This window comes from Sorex fumeus, unplaced genomic scaffold, assembly GCF_029834395.1.
Source record: "Sorex fumeus unplaced genomic scaffold, SorFum_2.1 ptg000037l, whole genome shotgun sequence".
In the NCBI taxonomy this organism is placed as follows: Eukaryota; Metazoa; Chordata; class Mammalia; order Eulipotyphla; family Soricidae; genus Sorex; species Sorex fumeus.
Window position 1 is genome coordinate 77,072,537 of NW_026606094.1, and position 24,382 is coordinate 77,096,918.

The 24,382-nt window shown below is 45.3% G+C and overlaps 1 protein-coding gene across 1 annotated transcript in view; it reads right to left on the reverse strand.

The window, feature by feature from the left end:
* DPY19L1 (dpy-19 like C-mannosyltransferase 1) overlaps positions 1–24,382 on the reverse strand; it is a 99,250-nt gene that overhangs the window by 33,644 nt on the left and 41,224 nt on the right. Inside the window, exons 8-10 of the mRNA XM_056118228.1 lie at positions 18,763–18,854; positions 10,073–10,172; positions 6,171–6,248 (exon numbers count right to left, since the gene is read on the reverse strand). Of these exons, the coding sequence (XP_055974203.1) occupies positions 6,171–6,248; positions 10,073–10,172; positions 18,763–18,854 (270 nt within the window). The remainder of the gene's footprint in view (positions 1–6,170; positions 6,249–10,072; positions 10,173–18,762; positions 18,855–24,382) is intronic.

The following is a 24,382-nucleotide window of genomic DNA, read 5'->3' on the forward strand; positions in this document are numbered from 1 at the left end:
AAAAGCCGCTGGGTTTTGAGATTTGTTTCTGAGTCTCTGGGATCAAGGCCGTTGAGCACCTTGATGAGGAGCCAGAGAGGCCGTTCGTGGGCGATGACTTGGGGTCTCGTTGGGGTGGGGAAGACAGTCCCGGCTCCACCTTCCCCCCAACCCCGTGAGACCCAACAAGTTTCGTCACTGCGGGCCCAAGCCTGACTGTCCAATGGCCTCTGGAGGATGACAGCCACCAAGTCGCCAAGAGGGAGCAGGCGGAGGGACAACACCCTTTCCTCCCTGGGGTGGCCCGGCGACAGTAACGTACTGTGGAGTCCGGATGCATTTCTGCCAAACGCACTGGGTTTTGAGATTTGTTTCTGAGTCTCTGGGATCATGGCCGTTAAGCAGCTTGATCAGGAGCCAGAGAGGCCATTCGTGGGCGATGACTTGGGGTCTCGTTGGGGTGGGGAGGACAGGCCCGGCTCCACCCTCATCCCGTGAGGCCCTGTGTGTCTTGTCACTGGGGGCCCAAATGTGACTATCCAGTGGCCTCAGATGGATGGCAGCCACTGGGCCGCCAGGGGGAACAGGCCAAGGCATGAAACCTATTCCCACCTGGGTTGGCCCAGCACCGGTAGCCTACTGCAGAGACCAGACACATTTCTACCTAAAGCCACTGGGTCTGAGATTTGTTTCTGAGTCTCTGGGATCATGTCCATTAAGCAGTTCAATCAGGAACCAAAGAGGCCTTGCCTCCAATTATATAGCTGAGCCGGAGGTGGTTTGTGGGTGTGTTTCCCACATACCTAACTTTTGGCCGTTTACTTTCTTGGTTAGTAACAACAAAGTCTCCAATGGGGACGTTACTGGGCCCGCTCGAGCAATTCGACGTTCTTGGTAAACTTTGCCCCAAGTTTTTGGGGTCTGGCCAAAGGCACAGCAGCAATTTTGGGGTATCTGGAAGTCTGAAGGAGCCATGAGGCTGCTGATGCACGCATAAAGTTTTTTTTGACAATCACATTTACTGAACACTAACTAACCAAATCTTTAAAGAACTTTGACCTGACCATTAAAAATTTTTAATATTTATATAAGTTACTATTTTAATCTTATTATTTTGTAAAAGTTCTTCCTCAAAGAGACTCATGAAACTGAAAGTTTTTTTTATTTTATATACTTTGGGGGGAGGCCACACATCTCAGTGCTCAGGCTTACTCCTGACTCTGTGCTCAGGGATCACTCCTAACAATGATCAGGGGATCATACATGGTGCTGGGGATTGAATTCAGGTCAACCACTTGCAAGGAAAGTACCTTACCTGTTATACTATCTCTCCTGTCCCTGAAAATGATAGTTTTATAATAAATTTCAGATCATAGAACCAAATTGCATAAAAAGTTTCAGAACTAATAGAAAAACTAGATTCAAGCAAAAGAAGAATATGATACTAAATAGAGAACGATAACTAATTTTAAATAACTTTGTTAAGTATTTTGTCTTATTGTCCACACGTAAAGAAAGCGTCTGTTATGCTACCAGCAATAAAAATATAACTACATAAAGAACAACAAAGAATAAAACAATTACATTTTCCCCCTCACGTATGCAGGATTTTTGTTGTTTTTCTTTGAGGGAGGACGACATCTAGCAGAGCTTCTGGCTCTGCTCCCAGCAGGCCGCACTCTTAGCAGAACTCAGGGAGAACAGGGGGAGCTAGGGACTGAACCCGGGCCAGGGCTGTGCGAGGCAAATGCTGTTGTATTAATAATCTGTTGTATTATTGTTCCAGTCCCAATATCTGCAGAATTCACAACTGGAACTCTGATGACATTGGCAAGGCTTGATAGCAAGTCATACTCAAGACTGATATGCACAGATTCCTATATGATAAGGCAGCTGAAGCTGCAGGTACTTAGGTCGAGCTGATGGAGTCCAAGGAGGAGTGGTCTGGGAACTCTGAATCCCGGACAAGGATGCGGGGCGAGTTCTTGGAAGACTCATTTTCAGGATATTCTGGAGACCTCAGAAAGAGAGGCGTTAGCCTGAATTTTCAGATCTAGCTAATGAAGCCTACTGGTGGGCTCGAGTCCAGACAAGCTGAAAACTCAATCTGAGGATCTTTATGAAAAAGCTGCAGCAAAGCTGACCTATGAGTTAATCACTACTACTGCAGCACTTTATAACAAGCAAAATTCTTAAAACCAAACTTATTTTACAATCATTGATTTTACTGTGATTATCTTTGATAGAAACAATAGTGGTTTGGGAAAGATAACCCTTTTTCATCAGAATGCTTCATGAATATTAAATTCTAGTACTGTCAACACATTTGAGGTTTTATGTTCCACACGTAAATCCAACTGGATACTGAATCCCTGTCATTTCCTAAAATATCTGGGTATAAATGTCCAAGAAATGTCTCCCCAGTCTTTTAATTTGGATTATTACAGCACTGTAGCACTAACCTCCCTGTTGTTCATCAATTTGCTTGAGCAGGCACCAGTAATGTCTTCATTATGAGACTTGTTACTGTGTTTGGCATATATATTACACCACAGGGAGATTGCTAGGCTCTGCCATTTAGGCAGGATACTCTCGGTAGCTTGCTGGGCTCTCCAAGAGGAACAGAGGAATTGAACCCGGGTCGGCCATGTGCAAGGCAAACGCCCTACCTGCTATGCTATCACTCCAGCGCCTATGAAGCTTAAAAGAGAGAGAGAGAGAGAGAGAGAGAGAGAGAGAGAGAGAACCATGAAGCTTGCAAGTCAGAGATGGAGAGAGCTTGATAAAAAAAAAACAAAACACCACAATGGCTCATGTGTCCAATCCTCTTGACCGCTATTCTACTCAACGTTCATTTAGATATCAGAGAGATTCTCACTCCAGTCCCAGAAAACGCTCACTCTGCCACTGCTGCCTCACTCCCTGTGAAAATGCTTCAACTTCAGGTATCTAGGAACCTTCAAATACCTTCACACACTCCTCAAAACTAAGATTGAACTTATGGTCTGCCATAATCATTAATCATTTTAATCTCTTTCATTTCCACAGAAATGCTTTTATAAACTGACTGCTTGTACACACACAAATAAAAACAAAAACCTCACATAGTACCTTGTTTGTAGACAAGCAATATATACAGATAATTAATAGTACTTGGTGGGAAAAGAGGAATGACTAAAATTACTAAAATCAGAATAAAGCAGAAACATTATTACTCTTATCAAAACATAATGATTCTCTAAGACAGAAGTACATGAAGACAGTAATAGAAACAATTTTATACCAATATACTATATAAAATAAATGAAATAAACTAGAAACACAACACATCTCAAGAAAGAATCAAGAGGAAACAAAAACCCTGGGCTGGACAGAATACTAACAACTAAGGAGACTGAAGCATTATTCAAAAACCTTCCAGCAACAACAAAAAGCCCAGGACCACATGGCCTCACTGGTAAATTCTAGCATTCATGGCTGAGCAATGCCAATCTTCTTCAAACTCTTCAAAAAAATGAAGGACAGAGTATTCACAACTGAGGTGAACATCTTGATGCCAAGAACAGATGAGGGCTGGAGGGGAAGGACAATAGGTAAGGCATTTCTCTTGCATGCAAATGAAGCAGGTTGGATCTCTGGCACCACATATGGTCTCCTGAGTAGACACAGGAGTGATCCCTGAGCAGATACAGGAGTATGTCCCCAAGAACTAGTGGGTGTGGCCCCCAACCCAAAAAACATACAGCAGGGTCTCAGTGATACCCCATTCCCGAGTTCTGGCTTGGAGTCCCCTAGTCCCCTTGGCTTAGTACTCCTAGGAGTGGCCCCAGACCCCCAGAACACTGCCTGGGAAGCTCCTCTCCCTAAGAGCCAATCCATGTAATCCCCCGCAGTCACTTGTTCAAGGGGAAGAACTATACACAACTGCTTAGACAGCTGCAGCATTCGGCCAGCATGAGTTTCTTCAAAGAGTGATCAGAGCATGGGGGGGACATGTTCAAAGAGAAGCCAGGTGGAGGCAGTTGGACAAATGGGGAACAACGCAAGCAACAAAATGGGTAATAAAAAGTTTGCCTTATAGTGCACTAGGGGAAAAAAAAAAAACAAGAAAAGAGGAAAAAAACCCACAGAGATCTAATAAAAGATCTGGCCGGGAATGTCATAAGAAAGGCAAGCAAAGGTATCAACAGACACATGAAAAGATGTTTAGCTTCACTGAGAGGCAGAGAAAATGCAAATCAGAGCCAGGAGACACCATTTTATATAATCACCAGATTTACAAAACAAAAAAGAATTTAAAATGTATAAACTGTGGTACGTGATTGCTGGAAGTAGTCTAATTATTTTTAAGCAAACAAAACAATAGCATTCCATGAAGTTGAACATATCTAACTTATCACCTTGAAATTCTACTGGACAAACAGCCTAGAGAAACTCTTAACATACATTCCCTAGCAAGTATGTATAAGAATGCACAGGATAATTCATTAAAAAGAGGAAAAACCTTAAATGTCTTTCAACAAAAAGATAGGAAATAGGCTTTATTTCCACAGTGAGAAATAAAAAGCAATAAAAATGTCACAACTCCCCTAACATACAAATCTCAGGAAACTGAGTGAAAGATAAGTCTCATAAAAGAATACTGTTTTTATAAACCATGAAAACAATATGAATATTTAATACATTAGATATAAGGAAAAGCTAATCAGCTGCAGGTTTAAAAAAGTCAGGACAGGGGTTATCTTTAGGAGAATGAGGAAGATGTCTGGGTCACAGGGTTTCACAGGAGCAGCAGCTTGCAAATGAAGGTGAGGTTCATAGTTGTCCATTTCACAACTCTGCTCATGACCTCCCTATGCACAATATGCATTAAATCAGTTATTAAAGAACAACCCATAATAGCATTCCATGATCAACAATGAAGCACTGCCCCGCTGTCCTCCCATTGTTCATCTATTTGCTTGAGCGTCTCCATTGTGAGACTCGTTGTTACTGTGTTTGGCATATCGAATACGTCACGGGGAGCTTGTCAGGCTTTGCCGTGCAGGCGGAATACTCTCGGTAGCTTGCCAGGCTCTCTGAGAGGGGCAGAGGAATCGAACCCAGGTCGGCCATGTGCAAGGCAAACGCCCTACCCGCTATACTATCACTCCGGCCCAATCAAGATTAAAATAATAGAAAAACGTAAATAACCGAACTATGAAACCTAATGAAGGACGGGGAAATTCATCAAATCAACCTCCCTGTCTTGGCTCTTCTCAGGGGCTGGGGAGCTGGGTGCTCAGGGCTTCCTCCTGGCCCTGCACCCAGAGGGCTATTCGGGTGCCAGCGATGGTGGCAAGCACCTTAGCCCTGTACCAAGCTTAGGCCCTCTGCTCTTCTCGGTTAACTTCCTTTTCCCTTTCAAGTCTGTGCTCCACCCCCCACTTCTCCGTACGACCTGCCCTGATCACCACATTTGATACCTCAGTGTCCCAGTTTCCAGGCACTGTCATTACTTTTCCCTTGTTCTTTTCTTTGTGTCTGTGTTCCTTCCCACCTTCAAACATGCTACATAATTCACCCGTTTACTATGCTCATTACTCATCCTCTATCTTCTCTTCTTCCCCTCCATTAGAATTTAAGTGACATGCAAGCTGGATATTTGAATTTCTACCTATTTATGTGGCACACGCTAGAAAATCTGGGCTCAGAAAATAAACATTCCAATTTAGAGTTAGAGATGCTCTCGAATAATAGAGCATTTCATATTTTCTTTCCTGAATTCTCTTTTACTAATAATTCAAGTCACCGGCAATGCCAAATCAGTTCAAATGTCCTAAATTAAAGTTTATTTACACTAATAAATATTATTTCCTTATTAATTCTAAATACATTTTATTAAATGGTGATTTTTTTCACCCTAAAAATAAAGTCAATATGTGATCTATTGAATTCATATCTATTCTCAGTTTTTGAATAAATCTTAAAAAATATTTTATCTACTTTAATTTTTGTTTTAGCATGCCAGGAATCAATGCACACAAGGCATGCACTTTGCTGCTGAGCCATATCCCCGGCTCTTAAATGACACCAGAATTAATAACAGAATCAAGTTACAATCAGTGTCAACTATGAACTAATCAAATACTAACCAGGGGTTAGTTTTAAGGTCAAAGAAAATGAAGAATAAAATGAAGCAGCTACATTACCATATGACTATAGAGGATCCTCCGCAGTTTGCATGTGTCAATGTACCCCCCAACATATACTGCAAACAATGATGCAACCTGAAATTCAAAAATAAAGATTATATAGAACCAGTAGCTGTAAGAGTAAAGGAAAGATGACTTTTATTTCTTTTAAATTGATTTCTACTTTTTTATTTTAACTCGAAGACACTGTGATTTGCAATACTGTTGATAATCAAATATCAGGCATCCCATGCTCCAATACGACACCCACTGCCACTCCGTCACTGTCTCAGGGACCCACCATACAGTGCTGCTCATGACAGCCAAGACGGGGGAGCAACCCACGCTCTCAAGGAAACATGAGAGGATGAAGAAAGCGGTCTCCAGGAGCAGAGATCCTATGCCTACTTTACCCCGTCTCCAGCAACCCAGGGGTCATGCCCAGAAGCCACCTCCTGCAGCGCCACCGTCCAGATCACATGGCTGCTTCTCCCCAAAGGGAGCATAACATGAGGCCCCCATAACCATGCCACTGGACTCCATGCAAGGCTGTTTCACACGGGGCGCCCTAGAGGGGGGTGGGTGAGAGCCCTCCCCACCCCAAGGGACCCAGCCCCAGCAGCCGAAAACCCCCAAAACCCAACTGCCACCACACTCAAGGCTGCTCCCCAGGAGCTCGAACCAAGCCTCACATATGAGTAAACATATTCCTGGACCTCACGGCCGCAACATATCATAAGACACTTCCTACCTATTGTCCATAAATAATTACCAAACCACATTGTTCAGATAGTAGGCAACATAAATAATTACCATACCAACATATCATAAGACACTTCCTACCTATTGTCCATAAATAATTACCAAACCACATTGTTCAGATAGTAGGCAACATAAATAATTACCAAACCATCAGGGTTCAGATAGTAGGCAACAAATCATAGAGGGAAATATATATATATATGTATATACATATTTTCAGATGTATATATCAAAGCTCAGATCACCCAAACTTAACAACATGTTAGTGGTATCCTACAGAATGTCTTAATGGTTCCTGCCAAAATAGAATAATCTTGGGGCTGGAGCAATAGCACAGTGGGTAGGGCGTTTGCCTTGCACGCAGCCAACCCAGGTTCGATTCCCAGCTCCCATATGGTCCCCTGAGCACCGCCAGGAGTGATTCCTGAGGGCAGAGCCAGGAGTCAGCCCTGAGCATCGACAGGTGTGACCCAAAAGGAAAAAAAAAGAACAATCTTCACACTGTTTACTATATGAACACTTTTTTGTAAGCATGTTCAGCAGTTCTTCATAACAGACAATACAAAATATATTATTTCGGTTGTGTTTTGGGACAGGGATTGGGGTTTGGGATGGAAACACCCCAAATTTGGTGGTGGGAAGGTGTAATGGCAGCGGGGTTGGTGGTTGAATATTGAATGTAATCAAACATTGTGAACTAATAAAATTAAACAATTTTAAAATAAAGTACTGTGGAGTTCATGCCCAATTCAATCAGCTTAATCAATGGCTGAATAAATGGCAATACTCCTACATTATTTAAAAAAAAAAGAAAAGAAAAAAAAAAGAAAGTGGTCTCTACACATGGAATTCTGCTCAGCAAAGATGAAAGTATGGAACTTGCCACTATGTGGATGGAACTAAAGGGTACCAAACTGATTTACATTTCAACTGAAAGCACATTCTTTGTGTTCCACTGAACTGCTGATTTACTGTGGGATCAATATAATAATATACCAAATACTGGTTTGTTTTTTACTAGAAAGTGCTCTCAACCTTTTGAGTGACAGACTCTGTGGACCATTCAAAACAATGTTCATTTTAATGTCAGATGACTCTCCTGTAACCATGTGTAATTAAAAAGAGCTTGCTCAACTGAAAAATATAAGAATTTAATAATATATGATAATTTAGACATAACCAGGGAAGGCACATAAAAGTTAATGATCAAGTAATAGTGTGTGAAAAGACATTAACCTGAGCTTTTCACAGGTTTTTCCATTTGTGCTCTTTTTCTTTAGCAGAAATATTTAAGTACCAGCTATGATGAAGTTGATCAAACTTCATAATAAAAGGAGTACTTTTGTTACAAAGAATTTCAGGGTGGTAGTTTTTCAGGAAGGATTTGATGGGAAGGAAGGCAGTTGTCAGATTCCATCTGGAGGTGCATGGAGAGCTATATGCAGTCCTGGGGATTCAGCCACATGAGTCAACGTGGCCACATGCACACACACACGCAGCTCCCGAAGTATCTATCCAGCTCCACTAAAGCACTGTGTATATTGTTTAGTTTTGGAAAAAAAAAAACTTTTGTAGATATTTAATTGCATAGGTCTAAGGTGATCGCACTTACTTAGACTGATCAAATGATGACAATATACCACAAGGTAAAATAAAATAATATGATGTCAAAACTTTTTTACCCTTCTTGATAAAGAAAGCAATTCAAATTAAATTTCATGCTTTTTTCTATTCCACAAATGTAGCATAAACAAAATGCAAAACAACTGAATTCTTAAACCTATAACTTAAGCTCCATTTGTCAATTTTTATCCAAACAATGTAAGACAGATTTTTCCATTAGTAAGAGAAACAAGGATTCCCTTTACTTATACCCATCCCTGGAGAATATTCTGCAGCTCAGGAGTGTCGGACAGGAAACCAGAACTATGGGATATCTCGGCAGAGCACAAGCCTCACAGAGAAGCACATCACCTCCTCCCTCAGCAAACCCTTCTCCCGCCACCAAAAGTATGGGACACAAACACACAGAGACACACTGACACACTCACACACAGACACACACGCGCACACACACGTACACTCACACACATACAGATGTTGCTCTACTAACAGAAATGGGGTCTTGACATACACACACACATTCGTAGGCTCCTCTAATGACAGTAATGGGATCCAGACACACACACACACACACACACACACACACACACACACACATTCCCAATTTCAACAAGCTAACTTAACCAGACTAAAAAAAGAGGAAGTGTAGGAATATTTCCCCTAACAAAAAACCCCAAGGATGAGATCAGTTTCAGCATTAGAATGCAAAGGGTTTGAAAAAATACACCCAGGAAGAAATAAAATAGAAAAATAAATAAATAAATAAAATATCTGCCTGTAAAAAAATATGCCAGGTAATATAGACTAAGACTGTTTAGGGTCTTTTAGATGCAGGGGCAAAAATAGAACACCAAACTGTCAAGACTTTATTGTCTGTGCCAAGGCTGCCTTCTGAGAGCTCGGATCTTCAGGGACCCACTGAACACTGGTGTGCTCACTAACTGTCCTTACTGTCTCTGTCAACAATGGCCACCTGCAGGCGCCTGGTGGAGGTGGGTGAGCCAGACTGCATTGAGTAAAGGCGCACCTGTGAGGCCACTGATGGCAGCCCAGGAGCCCTTCCTGTGCATCTATCTCTCTCCTTGTATGATTGTTTGTCTTGTTTTCTGTGACTTCTGTGGGATGGAGGTCAAATTAGAGTAAGACAAGGAGGTAAGACCATGTGCAGAGAAGGGACTGTGGAGAGCATGATCTGTTTGGCTGCTAATCCTCTGTGTGGGATTCAGCACGCTTCCAAGAAAGAAACACGTTTTACATGAAGAGAAGTTCAGTTTTAGCATATCATCTTTTAAGTACACAAATAATGAAGAAAGGTAGCCATAAATTTGGGTTCAATAAATAAATTTACCCCTTAATTCTCAGTAATAATAGATTTTTAACTATTTCCCTACCCTAATCTTTCTTCAAAAGTACTAAAAAAACTATTTTACGATTTAAATTCACAGAATATCTTAGTCTTGTAATTTTATACTAATGAGTTCACATAATCAAACAGACTTAGTTTTTTAAATGGGTTTTAAATATAAGCACCTTACCTGAGTAAGAAGCACAAACTGAGCAAATTGCCAGGGAAGCATGAAAAATACATTGGAAATGCAGAGTGCAATCAAGCTTCCCCTATAAATTTTTGTAGCCCTGAAAAATAAAATGAATATCAGTAAATTTAACTGTAAAAGATACTAGCATAACTCCAAACTGCTACAAATTAGACCCTCGAAATACGATCTGATTCTAACACAGACCAGACAGAAAATGAACCAATGGGCTAAAAATTATACCTCCTGACACTCGATTACTATTTTCTGTGAAAAGTAAATACCTGTTATTACTGCAAAAACAAAGCCTGCCAGAAAAACCCGGGAAAGGGGGTTGGGGTGCTAACTGGTCAGCATACGCACGGAATTATTTCCAAGGCCAACATAATCATGTCTACTGCTGCAGTCACTGGGTTCATTCGTGAGGATGTCTGTGAGAAAACAGCAGGAAGCCAATATTCTAAGGGCTAACATGCAAACACATACTGCAAGAACCCAGAACACAGGCTGAGCAGCAGGAGATTCTGTGGATGGTTCAAGTTAAACGATGGATCCAGGGCACAAATCCTGCAAGCACAAAGCACAGGTGGAGCCTACCACTGCCCAGAGCCGTGAGGACTAGAGGAACTCAGGTGGAGCTAAAGGGGGCCCCTTGGGACCCCTTGAGGCTTCACTTGGGTGCCGACTCACAATCCCGAGAATGTCTCGGAGAATGAGTGACTGCCATTCCCACTCCTTTAGGAAGTGTTTCTACTACTTGGAGTCGATGTTACACCCCTGCTAGCACCCTCAGCGCACGGACAGTGTGTGGAGACACACAGGGCAAAAGCACAAGGCACACAACCTTCCCAGGACACAGTGTGCCCAGGCACCAAGCACCGGGCGAATGCATCCACCCTGGCCCCATGGCTGCTCCACCCCAGGGCTTCCCATCACGCCCAGAATCAAGATACTTTCCAAGCCCAGGTAACTATTAACCAGCTACCTACAAGATGCATTCAGTTACTAGATTAAAAAAAAAGCGTTTTCAATGGCCCAAAGAAGAGTGAGATAGCATGCTTGCATCCACAGAAAAGAGGTTCCCTTCCAGAGATGCCTCCGCACACACATCTGTGTGCAGGGCTGAAATACAACAAGTGTTTTTGAGTTCACAAGTGTGTGGGTGCTGCATGATGCATTTGTTCAGTGGCCTGGCCGCCTCCCCAGCTAAGGAACAAAGAGATGGGGGACCACAGTCTGATGGTGAAATTGGCCTGTTTAATTCAGAGTTGCCAGAATACTTAAAGAACATCTGAAGGGGTCAGAGGTATAGGACTGCATGTGTGTGTGATTTACAGAGGTAAAACACTGCAGCAGAGGCAATTCTCTGGGGGAGATAAACTCAAGGAGATGCTCTGTCTCCCAGGGACATCTATATTGCTTTTCTCTTTCCTTCTATATCGAACAAATTAGTCAAAAAAATCAAACAATCAATCGAACAATTATGTCAACTTCTTACCAATACTTGCAGTTATTTAGATAAACACAGTAAGAGTTAAAGATTCCAATCTTAGTTCTCCGGGCTCTTAGTTCTCTGAGAGCAAGCAAGGTTTCTACTGTAAATCCCAGACTAAGTTCTCAGACCAGTTCAGCTTGTCCCCGCTATGGGAGATCGTGTTGCTTAAGTCATAACAACTTGCATCAAAACCGTACTTTGATGCTTTCTAGACTGTCTCGTTTTGATGCCAGTGTAGTTTTGCCACTCGCCCTGGGTCCATCTCAGTCTCACAGTGGGACCTTCCTTTTGGGGTGTTAGGTGCTACAGCAACTGAAGCCTGGGTCAAGTAATTATGATGGGTGCTCAGAAATAGATATATTTCAGAGTCAATCAACTCCCAAATATTATGAGCACAGCATTAACAGTCTTTCTGTGTTTAAGCAAAGAACAATATTGCTCTATAGTAAAATATGAAAAGGCTATAAGGGAAACAGAAAAGCAAGTAATTCACTACAAATACAAAATCCAGAATTATCAGAAAGTTTTGGTTTATAAGTAACCAAGACTGACTTGGTGAACTGTGACAATGACAATTAGGGATGCTTGCAAGAGCACTGTTAAGCTTCTCTGGGAAAGAGAAAAAGGGGTAATTCACTGATGAAGCCCAAAGCACTTAGGGTTAATATCCAACACTGTTTTATTTCTTATAGACTACAGCCAAATAGCTGTGAGGCCACTCTCTGAAATCAACCACTTCTCTACTGCTTTTGAGTACTGGTAGGATTTCATTTTACGCACAATAAGAAACACTGAAGATTCAGACAGAATTTAACATGAACCTGCTGGTTGAAAACAAACTATAGGATCTATAGTATAGCAGGGAAGATGCTTGGTATGCATGTGGGGAACCTGGTTCAATCCCTGGAACCCCACATGGTTCAATTCCTCAAGCACCACCAGGAGAAAGTCCTGAGTACCACTGGGTGTGGCCCCAAACCAAAAACCCAGACTATCCAGAGAGCAGAGCGGGACTGCAACGGGTAATGGAAGAGTCGATAGAGACACAGAAACGGAACACAAATACTGTCAACAACAATCAAGAAACAGCTAAGGCTGTGCTGGTGCTACTGAGTGATGTATACGAAGATTCAACACTGAGTAAAACTAATTTGTGAGACAGAACATCTTCATAGCTTTATTGGTGAACAACTGGAAGACTAGGACCAGCACTTAGAAGGGTCTGTTCAATGGAAAGTGATGCCCGTTGTAAGGAAAGATGGAATCCTGCAGCTGGGCTAGAAGTGTGTGTGTGTGTGGGGGGGGGGGGGGGGGGTGCTGTGCTAAGTTTGTCAGAGGGGGGAGGAGGCCGAGTACCAGATGCCCTCACTCCTCCACGCCAACAGAGAAAGGGAAGAGACAACAGCTGACAGTGACAGGCCTTTCCTCAGGGGCTGCTTCAGCCCATGAGAAGAGGGGCAGGGTGGGGAGAGTGGCGATGGAGTTAAGAGCAGCAGGAGAAAGTGGCAGAAGGCTCTGGGCACTCTGGAGCACCGACTACAAACCTGTCACCTTAACTACAACCACACTTAAGGAAACAAAAACAAGGAATAGCTGATTACAAGCCAAGAATAAAACAGACAAAACAAAACCCAATGGCTTCTCTGCCATAGGAGACAGAATGCGGGTTCCACACATAAAATAAAACCAAGGTGCCAGCCGCTTGGAGCAGAAAAGCAAATGGACTTGTGTTGAACCGCGCCACCAAGCCCGCCCGGAGGGGAAAGGGCGTTGACCGGCCCGCCCGCTCCTCTCTGGAAAGAAAGATGGCGGCCGCACGGGAGCCTTGTGGAAAGCAGGTTTGAGCCGAGCTCAGGGGAGCGGCGGGGACCTCATGGGAAGGGGGGCTTTGTGGGCCGTCCCCCACGCCCCAGCGAGGTCGCCAGCTGCCCCCCACGAGCGGCTCTCCGGCACGGCCACGACTCCAGGGCACAGAAACCAATCTCTTAACTAGCTAACTTTTAATAGAAATTCTTCCAGGGTCAATAAGTAAAATAGCAGAAATTCAAAACCGCGCGGCCGCAATAGCGGCCGCGCGACATCATTTTATTCTTAAACCAAGTTGTAGAAAGCAAATCATTTCACAACGCTGTTTCAGCATGTCTGATTGTGGGGGGTGGGTCGTAAACTCTAAACAATAATTGTGCATCTTCTATCGAAATAATCAATCTAGTCAAAGTAGATAGAGTATTAACTAGAACTCATCTGCCTCACAAGAATTGGGAGGGGTGGGAGGTGGGGGTCTATTGGGGTTCGGGGTTAAAAATGAGTATTGGTAAAGGGAAATGTGTTCGGTATCTACATGACTGAGACCTAAACCCGAAAGCTCTGTAACTTTTCCCACAGTGATTCAATAAATAAATAAATTAAAAAAAAAAATAAAACCAAGGTGGTCAGCAGCCCTGAGGCCGACATTCTCGGGGAAAACAGAGAGCGGCCTGCCACAGCCCCCAGGGGGGCAAGCTGTGACCCGGAAGAAGCTGCCTCTGCTTCAAAGGAAGTGAAGAGCAGTGCAGCTGATGAGGCTCAGGGCTCCTAAAGCAGGACCCAGGGGGTCCGGCCCCCGTAGCACCCTCCCAGTCACTGCCAGGAACAACCCCCAGACTTGCGCAGGTGGAGCCCTGACACCACTGGACGTGCCCTCCAGCCCCCACCAATAAAAAAACCATAACCAAAGTGAGAAAGACAAGTGTTGAGGACGATGACGCTGAAGTGACAAAAGCCTCAGAGCTCCAGTCTCTCACATGGGCAGGCTATGGACTTGGAGAGAAACCGAGTAGGAGAAAGAAAGCAAGGGAAGGAAGGGAACCCCTGGAACCCTCCTGCAGATCAAAGGCAGAAACCAGAGCATGTAAAGAGCCCTAAAGAACAAGACAGAAGAATCTGAGAGAGCTGGGGAAGGCAAGACACAGCAGTGGGGCGTCCCACAGAGGGAGGCAGACGGACCAAGTGTCGGGAGAGCACAGCTGAGTCCCAGATGCTGCCAGCCACAATCCGAGGCAGAGGCCAGGAAGGTGCCTTTCTCCTAGGGAGATTATCTTCTGTCACCCAGGTACGGATCCAGAGCAGTCACAGGAGCCCTGAAAGATGGGTGAGGCGTCCCGAAGGAAAAAAAAATACAGGTTCCAAAAAGAGCCGAGATCATCGGGAAGTCCCAGATGGGGTAGGTACTGCATCCCGCCTCCCCCAGATGGAACCCCGGTGACCAGAAGCCTCTACAAGCACTGCTCGAGTATGCGGGAACTAGGACTTTTCCTCAAAACCGACATCTCTCTATATACAAAGTGATCCATGGGAAGTAAACCACCCAACGTTTCTCTCTGAAAATCATAGTTAAGTTTGGAGCACGGCCCCAGAAACACAAGGACTTAATGCATAACCCAGCAGCTTGGAGCAGAAAAGTGAACGGGCTATGCGTTAATCCAGGCCATCATGTCTGTCCGGAGGGGAAAGGTTGTTGCCCCATTCGCCCTCTCTTCTCTGGAAAGAAGGATGGCGGCCGCATGGGTGCCTTGTGGACAGCAGGTATGAGCCGGGGGTGTGGGGGCGACTAAAACCTCATGGGAAGGGGGGCGTTCCAGTCCGTCCTTCACGCCCTATCGAGGCCACCAGTTGCCCCCCACTAGCGGCTCTCCAGCACGGCCACAGCCCCAGAAGCACAAGGACTTAATGCAGAACCCAGCAGCTTGGAGCAGAAAAGTGAAAGGACTATGCGTTAATCCAGGCCATCATGTCTGCCCGGAGGGGAAAGGGTGTTGGTCCCTTCCGCCCTCCTCCCTCTGGAAAGAAAGATGGCGGCCACTTGGGTGCCTTGTGGACAGCAGGTATGAGCCGGGGGTGTGGGGGCGACTAAAACCTCATGGGAAGGGGGGCGTTCTGGTCTGTCCTTCACGCCCTACTGAGGTCACCAGTTGCCCCCCGCGAGCAGCTCTCCAGCACGGCCACAGCCCCAGAAGCACAAGGACTTAATGCAGAACCCAGCAGCTTGGAGCAGAAAAGTGAAAGGACTATGCGTTAATCCAGGCCATCAAGTCTGCCAGAGGGGAAAGGGTGTTGCCCCATTCGCCCTCTCTTCTCTGGAAAGAAGGATGGTGGCCGCATGGGAGCCTTGTGGACAGCAGGTATGAGCCGGGGGTGTGGGGGCCACTAAAACCTCATGGGAAGGGGGGTGTTCCAGTCCGTCCTTCACGCCCTACCGAGGTCACCAGTTGCCCCCCACGAGCGGTTCTCCAGCACGGCCACAGCCCCAGAAGCACAAGGACTTAATGCAGAACCCAGCAGCTTGGAGCAGAAAAGTGAAAGGACTATGCGTTAATCCAGGCCATCATGTCTGCCTGGAGGGGAAAGGGTGTTGGTTCCTTCCGCCCTCCTCCCTCTGGAAAGAAAGATGGCGGCCACATGGGAGCCTTGTGGACAGCAGGTATGAGCCGGGGGTGTGGGGGCCACTAAAACCTCATGGGAAGGGGGGTGTTCCAGTCCGTCCTTCACGCCCTACCGAGGTCACTAGTTGCCCCCCACGAGCGGCTCTCCAGCACGGCCACAGCCCCAGAAGCACAAGGACTTAATGCAGAACCCAGCAGCTTGGAGCAGAAAAGTGAAAGGACTATGCGTTAATCCAGACCATCATGTCTGCCCGGAGGGGAAAGGGTGTTGGTCCCTTCCGCCCTCATCCCTCTGGAAAGAAAGATGGCGGCCACTTGGGTGCCTTGTGGACAGCAGGTATGAGCCGGGGGTGTGGGGGCCACTAAAACCTCATGGGAAGGGGGGCGTTCCGGTCCGTCCTTCACGCCCTACCGAGGTCACCAGTTGCCCCCCGCAAGCGGCTCTCCAGCACGGCCACGGCCCCAGAAGCACAAGGACTTAATGCAGAACCCGGCAGCTTGGAGCAGAAAAGTGAACGGACTATGCGTTAATCCAGGCCATCATGTCTGTCCGGAGGGGAAAGGGTGTTGCCCCAGTCACCTTCTCCTCTCTGGAAAGAAAGATGGCGGCCGCATGGGAGCCTTGTGGACAGCAGGTATGAGCCGGGGGAGTTGGGGCGACTAAAACCTCATGGGAAGGGGGGCGTTTCGGTCCGCCCTTCACGCCCTACCGAGGCCACCAGTTGCCCCCCACTAGCGGCTCTCCAGCACGGCCACGACTCCAGAGCACAGAAACCAATTTCTTACCTATCTGACTTTCAGTAGAAATACTTCCAGGGTCAATAAGTAAAATAGCAGAAATCCAAAACCAACATTTAATTCTTGAACCCAGCTGTAGAAAGCAAATCACTTCACAATGCTTTTTCAGCATGTCTGATTTGGGGGGGGGGGGTAAACTCTAAATAATAGTGGTGAATCTTTTATTGAAACAATGAATCTAATCAAAGCAGATAGAGTGTTAACTAGAATTCATCTGCCTCACAGGGACTGGGAGGGGTGGGGGGTGGGGTTTTATTGGGGTTCTTCATGGTAAAAAATAAGTATTGGTAAAGGGAAATGTGTTTGATATTTGCATGACTGAGACCTAAACCTGAAAGCTTTGTAACCTTTCCCACGGTGATTCAATAAATAAAAAAAAATTAAAAAAAAAAAAAAGATGGGTGAGGCAGGAGGGGGAAGGGAGGGAATGGGAGCACTCAATTGACTGCAGCGTGGAGAATGTCACATTCTAAAGATGCTACAGCAGCTTTGACTCCTGTAATAAAGACTGATGTCATGGAAGTCATTGGTTATGAGAAAGTTAAAAGCCAGTACAAAATGAAAAATTCTCAAACGGCTATGAGTTGAGTCCTCCCTACCCCCCTCCCTTCCACTCTCCCTTACAAACTCGAGTCAAGGAAGATGGAAGCCAGAAAAGGCAAGAGAGCTGGCCTCCCAGGAGTCTGAGAGTTGCAGACAGGATTTCCGGTCAACAGAGCTACAAGAAGTAAGGCAGTCAGCTCCAACTGGGAAACTCTAGCCCGCGCTTCAAATTCCTCAGGGAAGTCATATCAGGGGCAGAGCTCACAGCATGTAAGGCCAGTGAGTGTGCTATGCGACAAAGAGCTGAACTCAGGTTTGCAGCATTGGAACCAGACTTGCGGGGGGGGGGGGGGGGGGGTAGGAAGGGCGCGGAGATTTCGCTATCTGAATGATACTCAAGAAAAATTGAGATCCAGACTGTCGAGGTGGAAACACGGCACATGCAGCGGAGAAGCAGGCACTCGAGTGCAGACAGTTCCACACATCTTCATAGTGAGAGATGCTGATCAAGAGGCCCCAGGGCCAAAGGTTATAAAAGTAGATTTTGTCTTACTTGAAGATGATAAAGCAGCTTTAACTCCCATAACAAGATAAGCTTCGGGAAAAGCTGAAAACCAGTGCGAAAGCTGTCTCACAGGCCTACGTGGAAGGGAGCCACCTGGGGTTCCCAGCCCAGCTGGGCTCAGCACCTCCAGTGTCCTCCGGAGGGAGGGTGAAAACCGCCAACCAGGTTCTCTCAACTCCTGATCAGTGCAGAAAGGAGCTCTTAGTCTAAGTCATCTTCCGTTTCCCTGGACTTCGTTCTATCTTCTCATCGGTTCCAACGTGTTTTATTCTGGACCAAAGCAGGCCATGCAGAAACTCAGCACCCAGCACCCCAGCACAGACGGGCGGGAACTCAAGCGCCACTCTCTCTCCCCAAGGCTGGAACTGGCCATGGCAACAGAGGAGGGCCCGGTCCATGCAGATGCTCTCAGGGAGCCCCAGCCTATCCCAGATCTACCACAACTAACTTCTTCCTAAGCCCACTCCCAGGTCTCAGGGATGCTAAACAAGCGCGGGGAGAACTGCGTGTGTTCCACCAGACTGCAACTACCGATGAACTGCTGGCTCGGAGGCACGGCAGCTCACAGACCACCTCCCAGCCCAGCTTGCCATTCCTCTCTGTCGGGTTCCAGCCCCGCCGCAGAGGAGACTGGGAGGGAGACAGGGCAGGCACAGAAGCGCCACTGCTCCCCAGCTCCCCTCGGAGCATAGGATCAGGAAAAGATAAAGGCACAGGAAGGAGGTGCTGCTGGTATTGAGCACTCTGAAGTGATTCACTGAACACACCGTGCAGTTGTGGCCTCTATTACTTTCCTCACGCTGACTCTTTTACTATGGAAGGAACAGCTATTTTACGTACAGTGACAACAAGGGTAGGTCCAAGTTACCTGAGAATATGCGTCACAAGCAACATCTGGAGTACGAGAAAGGGATAGGAGAAGCTTTCTCGGAGCGGCGGCGTCCACATCACACGGGTGCACTGAGAAGGAGGCAAAGCAGATAGTGCAGGTTAGAGCTGTGAATGCCCCCTCTGGGAAGCCGTGAGTTGCCACACTCAGAGCCACCACAGAGCCCTTCCGAAGCCTCCCTGGGAGCGGGGACGCAACACTCACAGCGCCAGACCCCAGGAAGTACACACAGGGAGTGCCTCAAGATCTACCCCTAGGAAAGTGGGGTAACAGCAGGAAGGAAATGTGTTGCCCAGCCTCACATGTTTCACTCAGATTGGGGCTCAAATTTCACTCTTTCTGGCTTGTCTCATGTGAGTTTTTCAGCAAAAGACACCAAAACCAATGCTTAAAGACACCGCTGCCATCGACATGAGCATGTTTATTCACATGGTGCTATGAAAAGCATACCATTTTCATACTGGCTTCTCTGTTCAAGCTATCCTAGACTGAAACAGAGTAGTGGCAGGTGAGAGAAAACCTTAAAAAGCCAAGTACTAGCTTCTTAAAAAGTTCGCTTTAGATATCATTAATGAAATTGTCCCAGCTTTAGTTTTCAATCACTTCTTCTGCATATATGGTCAATATATTAAAGAGCCCAGCTTAAGGGAACTGAAGTGGATTAAACGTAAATGCTTACAATTACTATTCAGTTCGTTGCACCAATCAGGTAAGGCTGCTTTAAAACTACCTAGCAGGGGCTGGAGTGATAGCACAGCGGGTAGGGCATTTGCCTTGCACGCACCCGACCTGGGTTCGATTCCCAGCATCCCGTATGGTCCCCTGAGCACCACCAGGAGTAATTCCTGAGTACATGAGCCCGGAGTAACCCCTGTGCATCGCCAGATGTGACCCCCAGAAAAGCAAAAAAAAAAAAAACCTACTTAGCATTATAAAGACCTTAGTCTTTATAATGTAATAAAATAAAGTAAACCTTTATTTTAGCTCTATGTAAGACTACTGGAGAGTTCTATTACTAAGAAAGTCTAAGCCAATTTTCCTCTTTCCATCAAAGCTTAGAATTCTCTGTGAAATTTACATAGATATCTATTTATAAAAGAGAATTCTAAGGAGATTGAAAATGGTCTTTTATTGTTACTATAATACATTTCTAAAAATCTCTTAGTTTATTAGATTAGATTTCAGCAAGATTTATGAAGCTATCAATCTCTATGCAAAAACCAATAAGAAAATATACTGTATAATGCACAATTTAAGAATTTTCTTCATACAGATTTCATACAAATACATTTATTTCATTATTCAAATTCAACTATGTTGTCATCTCTTAGAAATTCATTTCTCATAATAGCTTAAGTCAGTCAGTTCTCTAGAATTATATCCTCTGTAAAGTTAGAATAACAAAGCCCAATTACTGAATCCTAACAAAGAACTAAGTCTTCCCCTTGAAAATATTAGGAGTGAGTAAATTTAATACATTATTTATGTCTCCACAGTGTTTTTTTTTTGGGGGGGGGAGGCGTTGTTTGTTTTTGACTTCTTGGGTCACACCTGGCAATGCTCTGGGGTTACTCCTGGCTCTGCACTCAGGAATTGCTACTGGTGGTCCTCAGGGGACCATATGGAATGCCAGCGATCAATTCTGGGTCATGGCCACATGCAAGGCAAGTGCCCGCCCACTGTACTATCTCCAGCCCCTCTCCATCGTGTTTTGCATGATCTGGTGCAAACACACTCTTACAGAAAACTCTCGAAATTTTGAAACGACTAGTAAACATATTTGCTTTATTCACATCTTCAGTCTTAAGAAATAACTTTTCCTTTATGGCTTTAATTTGACAATAAGAATCTATAGTCGTTCATAGAGTTGGTAATATAAATACCAGTATCTATTTTTCTGTTTGTTTTGGGTCACACCCACCTATGCTCAGGGTTTACTCCTGGCTCTGTGCTCAGGACTCACTGCTGGCTGACCCCAGGCAACCATATGTGGTACTGGGGATCTAAATCAGGTCAGCAGAATGCAAGGTAAGCATCCTATCCACTGTACTACTATTGCTCTGGTCATTAAAAAAAAAAATTCTTTATTGACTGAAGAACTGTGAATCACAATACTGTTACTGAGGATGTTTCATGTATACATAATTCCAACACTGCACCCATCACAGAGCACCCACATCCACATCCCTTCCCAAAGCCCCTGCCTTTCAACTCTGCTGTCTCACCCCCAAACTCAGCCTTTTGGATCAGTTCTCCCGTTGTGCTGCCTTTGTCCATCTGATGCTTCCCTTGTTGTATCTTTAAGGCCCACACATGAGAGTGAACATTCTGTCTCTATCCCTTCTATCTATCCCTTTATTTCCACTGATTTCACTCTGCATGATATCCTTCAGTTTTATCCATGCCATGGAAACTTGCATGAGTTTGTGTCCTTTCTTAGAGCTGCATAATATTCCACATGTACAACACAATTTCTTGATCTACCGATCCATAGTTGGGCATTTGGGTTTTGGGGAAACTATTTTGAAAGTGTATTTTTGATTTCTTTTTCTTCTAGTTCATTATTATTACACAGAAATGCCACAGACTCTTGTGTACTAATTTTCTAACCTTCTACCTAACTGTCTTGGTTTACTGTTTCTAAGAGTTTTTTGGGAGTTTTTGAGGGTTTGGGGGAGTGTGTGTGTGGGGGGTCTTTAGGGTTTTCAGTGTTTTCGCACTGTCTGTAAATAGTGAAAGTTTGGTTTCTTCTTCTACTATTTAGATTTCTCTGATATCTTTTTTCTTAGTTGATTGCTGTGGCAAGGATTTCAATATTCTGTTGAATGAGAGTGTGATGATGGACATCTATACCTGTGCCTCATCTCAGGGTTTCAGTTAAAATACCAGTTCCTTTTAGTGGCATTCTTCTCTGTGTGGCTAGGGTCACACCTGGTGGTGCTCAGAATATACTCTTCGCTCTGAGTTCAGCAATCACTGCTAGTGGTGCTCCAGGGATGCCAGGACTGAACAAGAGTTGGCCTGCATTATTTCCCTGGCCTAAGGGCTTTATCTTGTAATTTAAAAATTAAAGCAGGAAGGCTGAAGCAATAGTACAGTAGGGGCCCTTGAACCCAGCTGGGTGGGTTCAATTCTGGATACTACATGTGGATTCCCTAAGTGGTTCCCTAAGTGTTAAGTAACATTGGTTTGTCCTTGCTCCTCCAGCAGGGAGCTTAGGTTTACTGAGTTACACCCATCACAGTGCTCACCAGGCACACCCAAATCCATTGGGCATTCCTAATCCTCTGTGTTTATCTTTAACCTATTCTTTGTGCTCTTCTTCTCCTATTTGTTAATCACTTATATCCCCAAATCAGACCCAGTAATAATGAAGTCAAATTCTTCTGAGGGCTCTGGATTTTGTATATCTAAGTAAAATACTACTTTTTTCTTTCCATTATGTCCTTTCCATAGTTTACTTTAGAGCAAAGTTCTTTTTGTACAAAGGAAGACAGTTAATGCTATGCTTTTATAACTTGGGAGTCAATTGATTCCAAATACTATTTACTTCTGGGCATCATCATATTTACTTGACTTAAGTCTCAGTTGTCCTTTCTAACATCTCCAAAAGGAGGGTCCCAGCGAGGGACCTGAATGGGCCCAGGGCATACAACAAGCTACTCTGGCATCAAACAGGGAAAGGCTAAGTGCCATAAGAAGTATAAAAAGTTAAGAGCATAGTTTTGGAATTAATTCTGTCATGACCCAAAAGAAGTAACTGAATAAGGACCCTGATGGGGTTAGGAAAGACTAACCTTACCTGAAGACTGTAGTCTGGGATATACAGCAAGATGTCCCCAGGAAGAGTCACCCTTTAAGCTTAATATATTTACATATTTATAAAAATGACTAAAAATACTAGTAAGAAGTAAATTTAATGTGATTGTTTAAATGGATTACTAGCTAAGGAAGGAGAAGGCAATATACCCTAGAAGGAACCCTGCCCTTGAGCAGATCTCCTAGAAATCTAGAGTGCTGAACCGCCAGATGAGATTTTGTCCTTGAGTTAATCTCGTAGAAGAACATCCCTGAAGGAGGGGCTTTACATCAGTTTGCTGATGTGACAATGTTCAACCCCACCTATGTTACTCCCACCTTACACAATTTCTATTTAACTAAAACTCTAAGACTTGAAAAAAAAAAAAAGTCACTGATCACCAGCCAGCCTGTGGCCCCATTCCTTCTTTTGCCCTGCTATTGGCTATTGCTGTCAACCAGCCTTGGGAGGTGAGGTGGTTCCAGGGCACCAGACACACCCACACCTGAATTCACACCTGAGCACAGCCGGGTCAGGCCAAAAATAAAATCACAAATCAATCACAAATCATCCTGTTATTCGTCGATTGCCTCGAGCAGGCCCCAGTAACGTCTCCTTCATCCTAGCCCTGAGATTATATCCAAGGCTCTTTAGGAGAATGAGACCCATCATTTTTACTGGTATTTGGCATATTGGGTACGCCACGGGGAGTTTGCCAGACTCTGCCGTGTGGGCAGGCTATATTCCGTAGCCTGCCAGTTTGTCCAAAGCAGGAATGAGATAATAAGATGTCGCGCGGCCACAAATGCGGCCACGCGGTTCCGGGAGCTGGTTTTTATAGTCTCTGAGTCTTGGCCGTTGATGGGATTACACAGCGCCAGGGGGCCAGTTGGTGGGTGTGACCCCGCCTACTGGAATTTGGAGGATCTGGGTGGAGGATGCTCGGCCCAAATCCGAGTAGGCTTGGAAATCTCGGCCCCAGAACCCGCATGACTTTGTCCCTCTGCCAGTACCTTCATGTGTGGGCAGTCTCCTGCCCCCGCGCCTGACTGTCCTCACTCACCGGGACCCCTTGGAGGGGAGCAGGTTGAGCTTTCCTCCCCGCCCCGACCAGGGCTCCGGCAGCCAAAGACCTCCAGGACCAGCCACCACCATGCTGAGACCACTCTCCGCACACATGAAGGTACTGGCAGAGGGACAAAGTCACGCGGGTTCCGGGGCCGAGATCTCCAAGCCTACTCGGATTTGGGCCGAGCATCCTCCACCCAGATCCTCCAAATTCCAGTAGGCGGGGGGGCACACCCACCAACTGGCCCCCTGGCGCCGTGTAATCCCATCAACGGCCAAGACTCAGAGACTATAAAAACCAGTTCCCGGAAGAGAACAGTGCAGTCTCCTGCCCCCGCGCCTGACTGTCCTCGCTCACTTGGAGGGGAGAGGGTTGAGCTTTCCTCCCCGCCCCGACCAGGGCTCCGGCAGCCAAAGACCTCCAGGATCAGCCACCACCATGCTGAGACCACTCTCCAAAAATAAAAATAAAAGACTAAAGGAAATCTTTCAATTGTAAAAATACATTCCATGTAATCCTATAGTTAAAAGTGTTATTATCCAGCACAAACTTTTTAGTGCATCTCAAAGATCTGAAAAATATGGCACATAAAACAATGCAAATATTGAAGGAAACAGATTTTACTGTCAGATTAGTAAAGGCTGAATTTTATTTTATTTTTGGTTCTTGGCCGTACCCAGTCTGCTCAGGGATCACTCCTAGCAGTGCTCAGGGGACCGTATGGGGTGCTG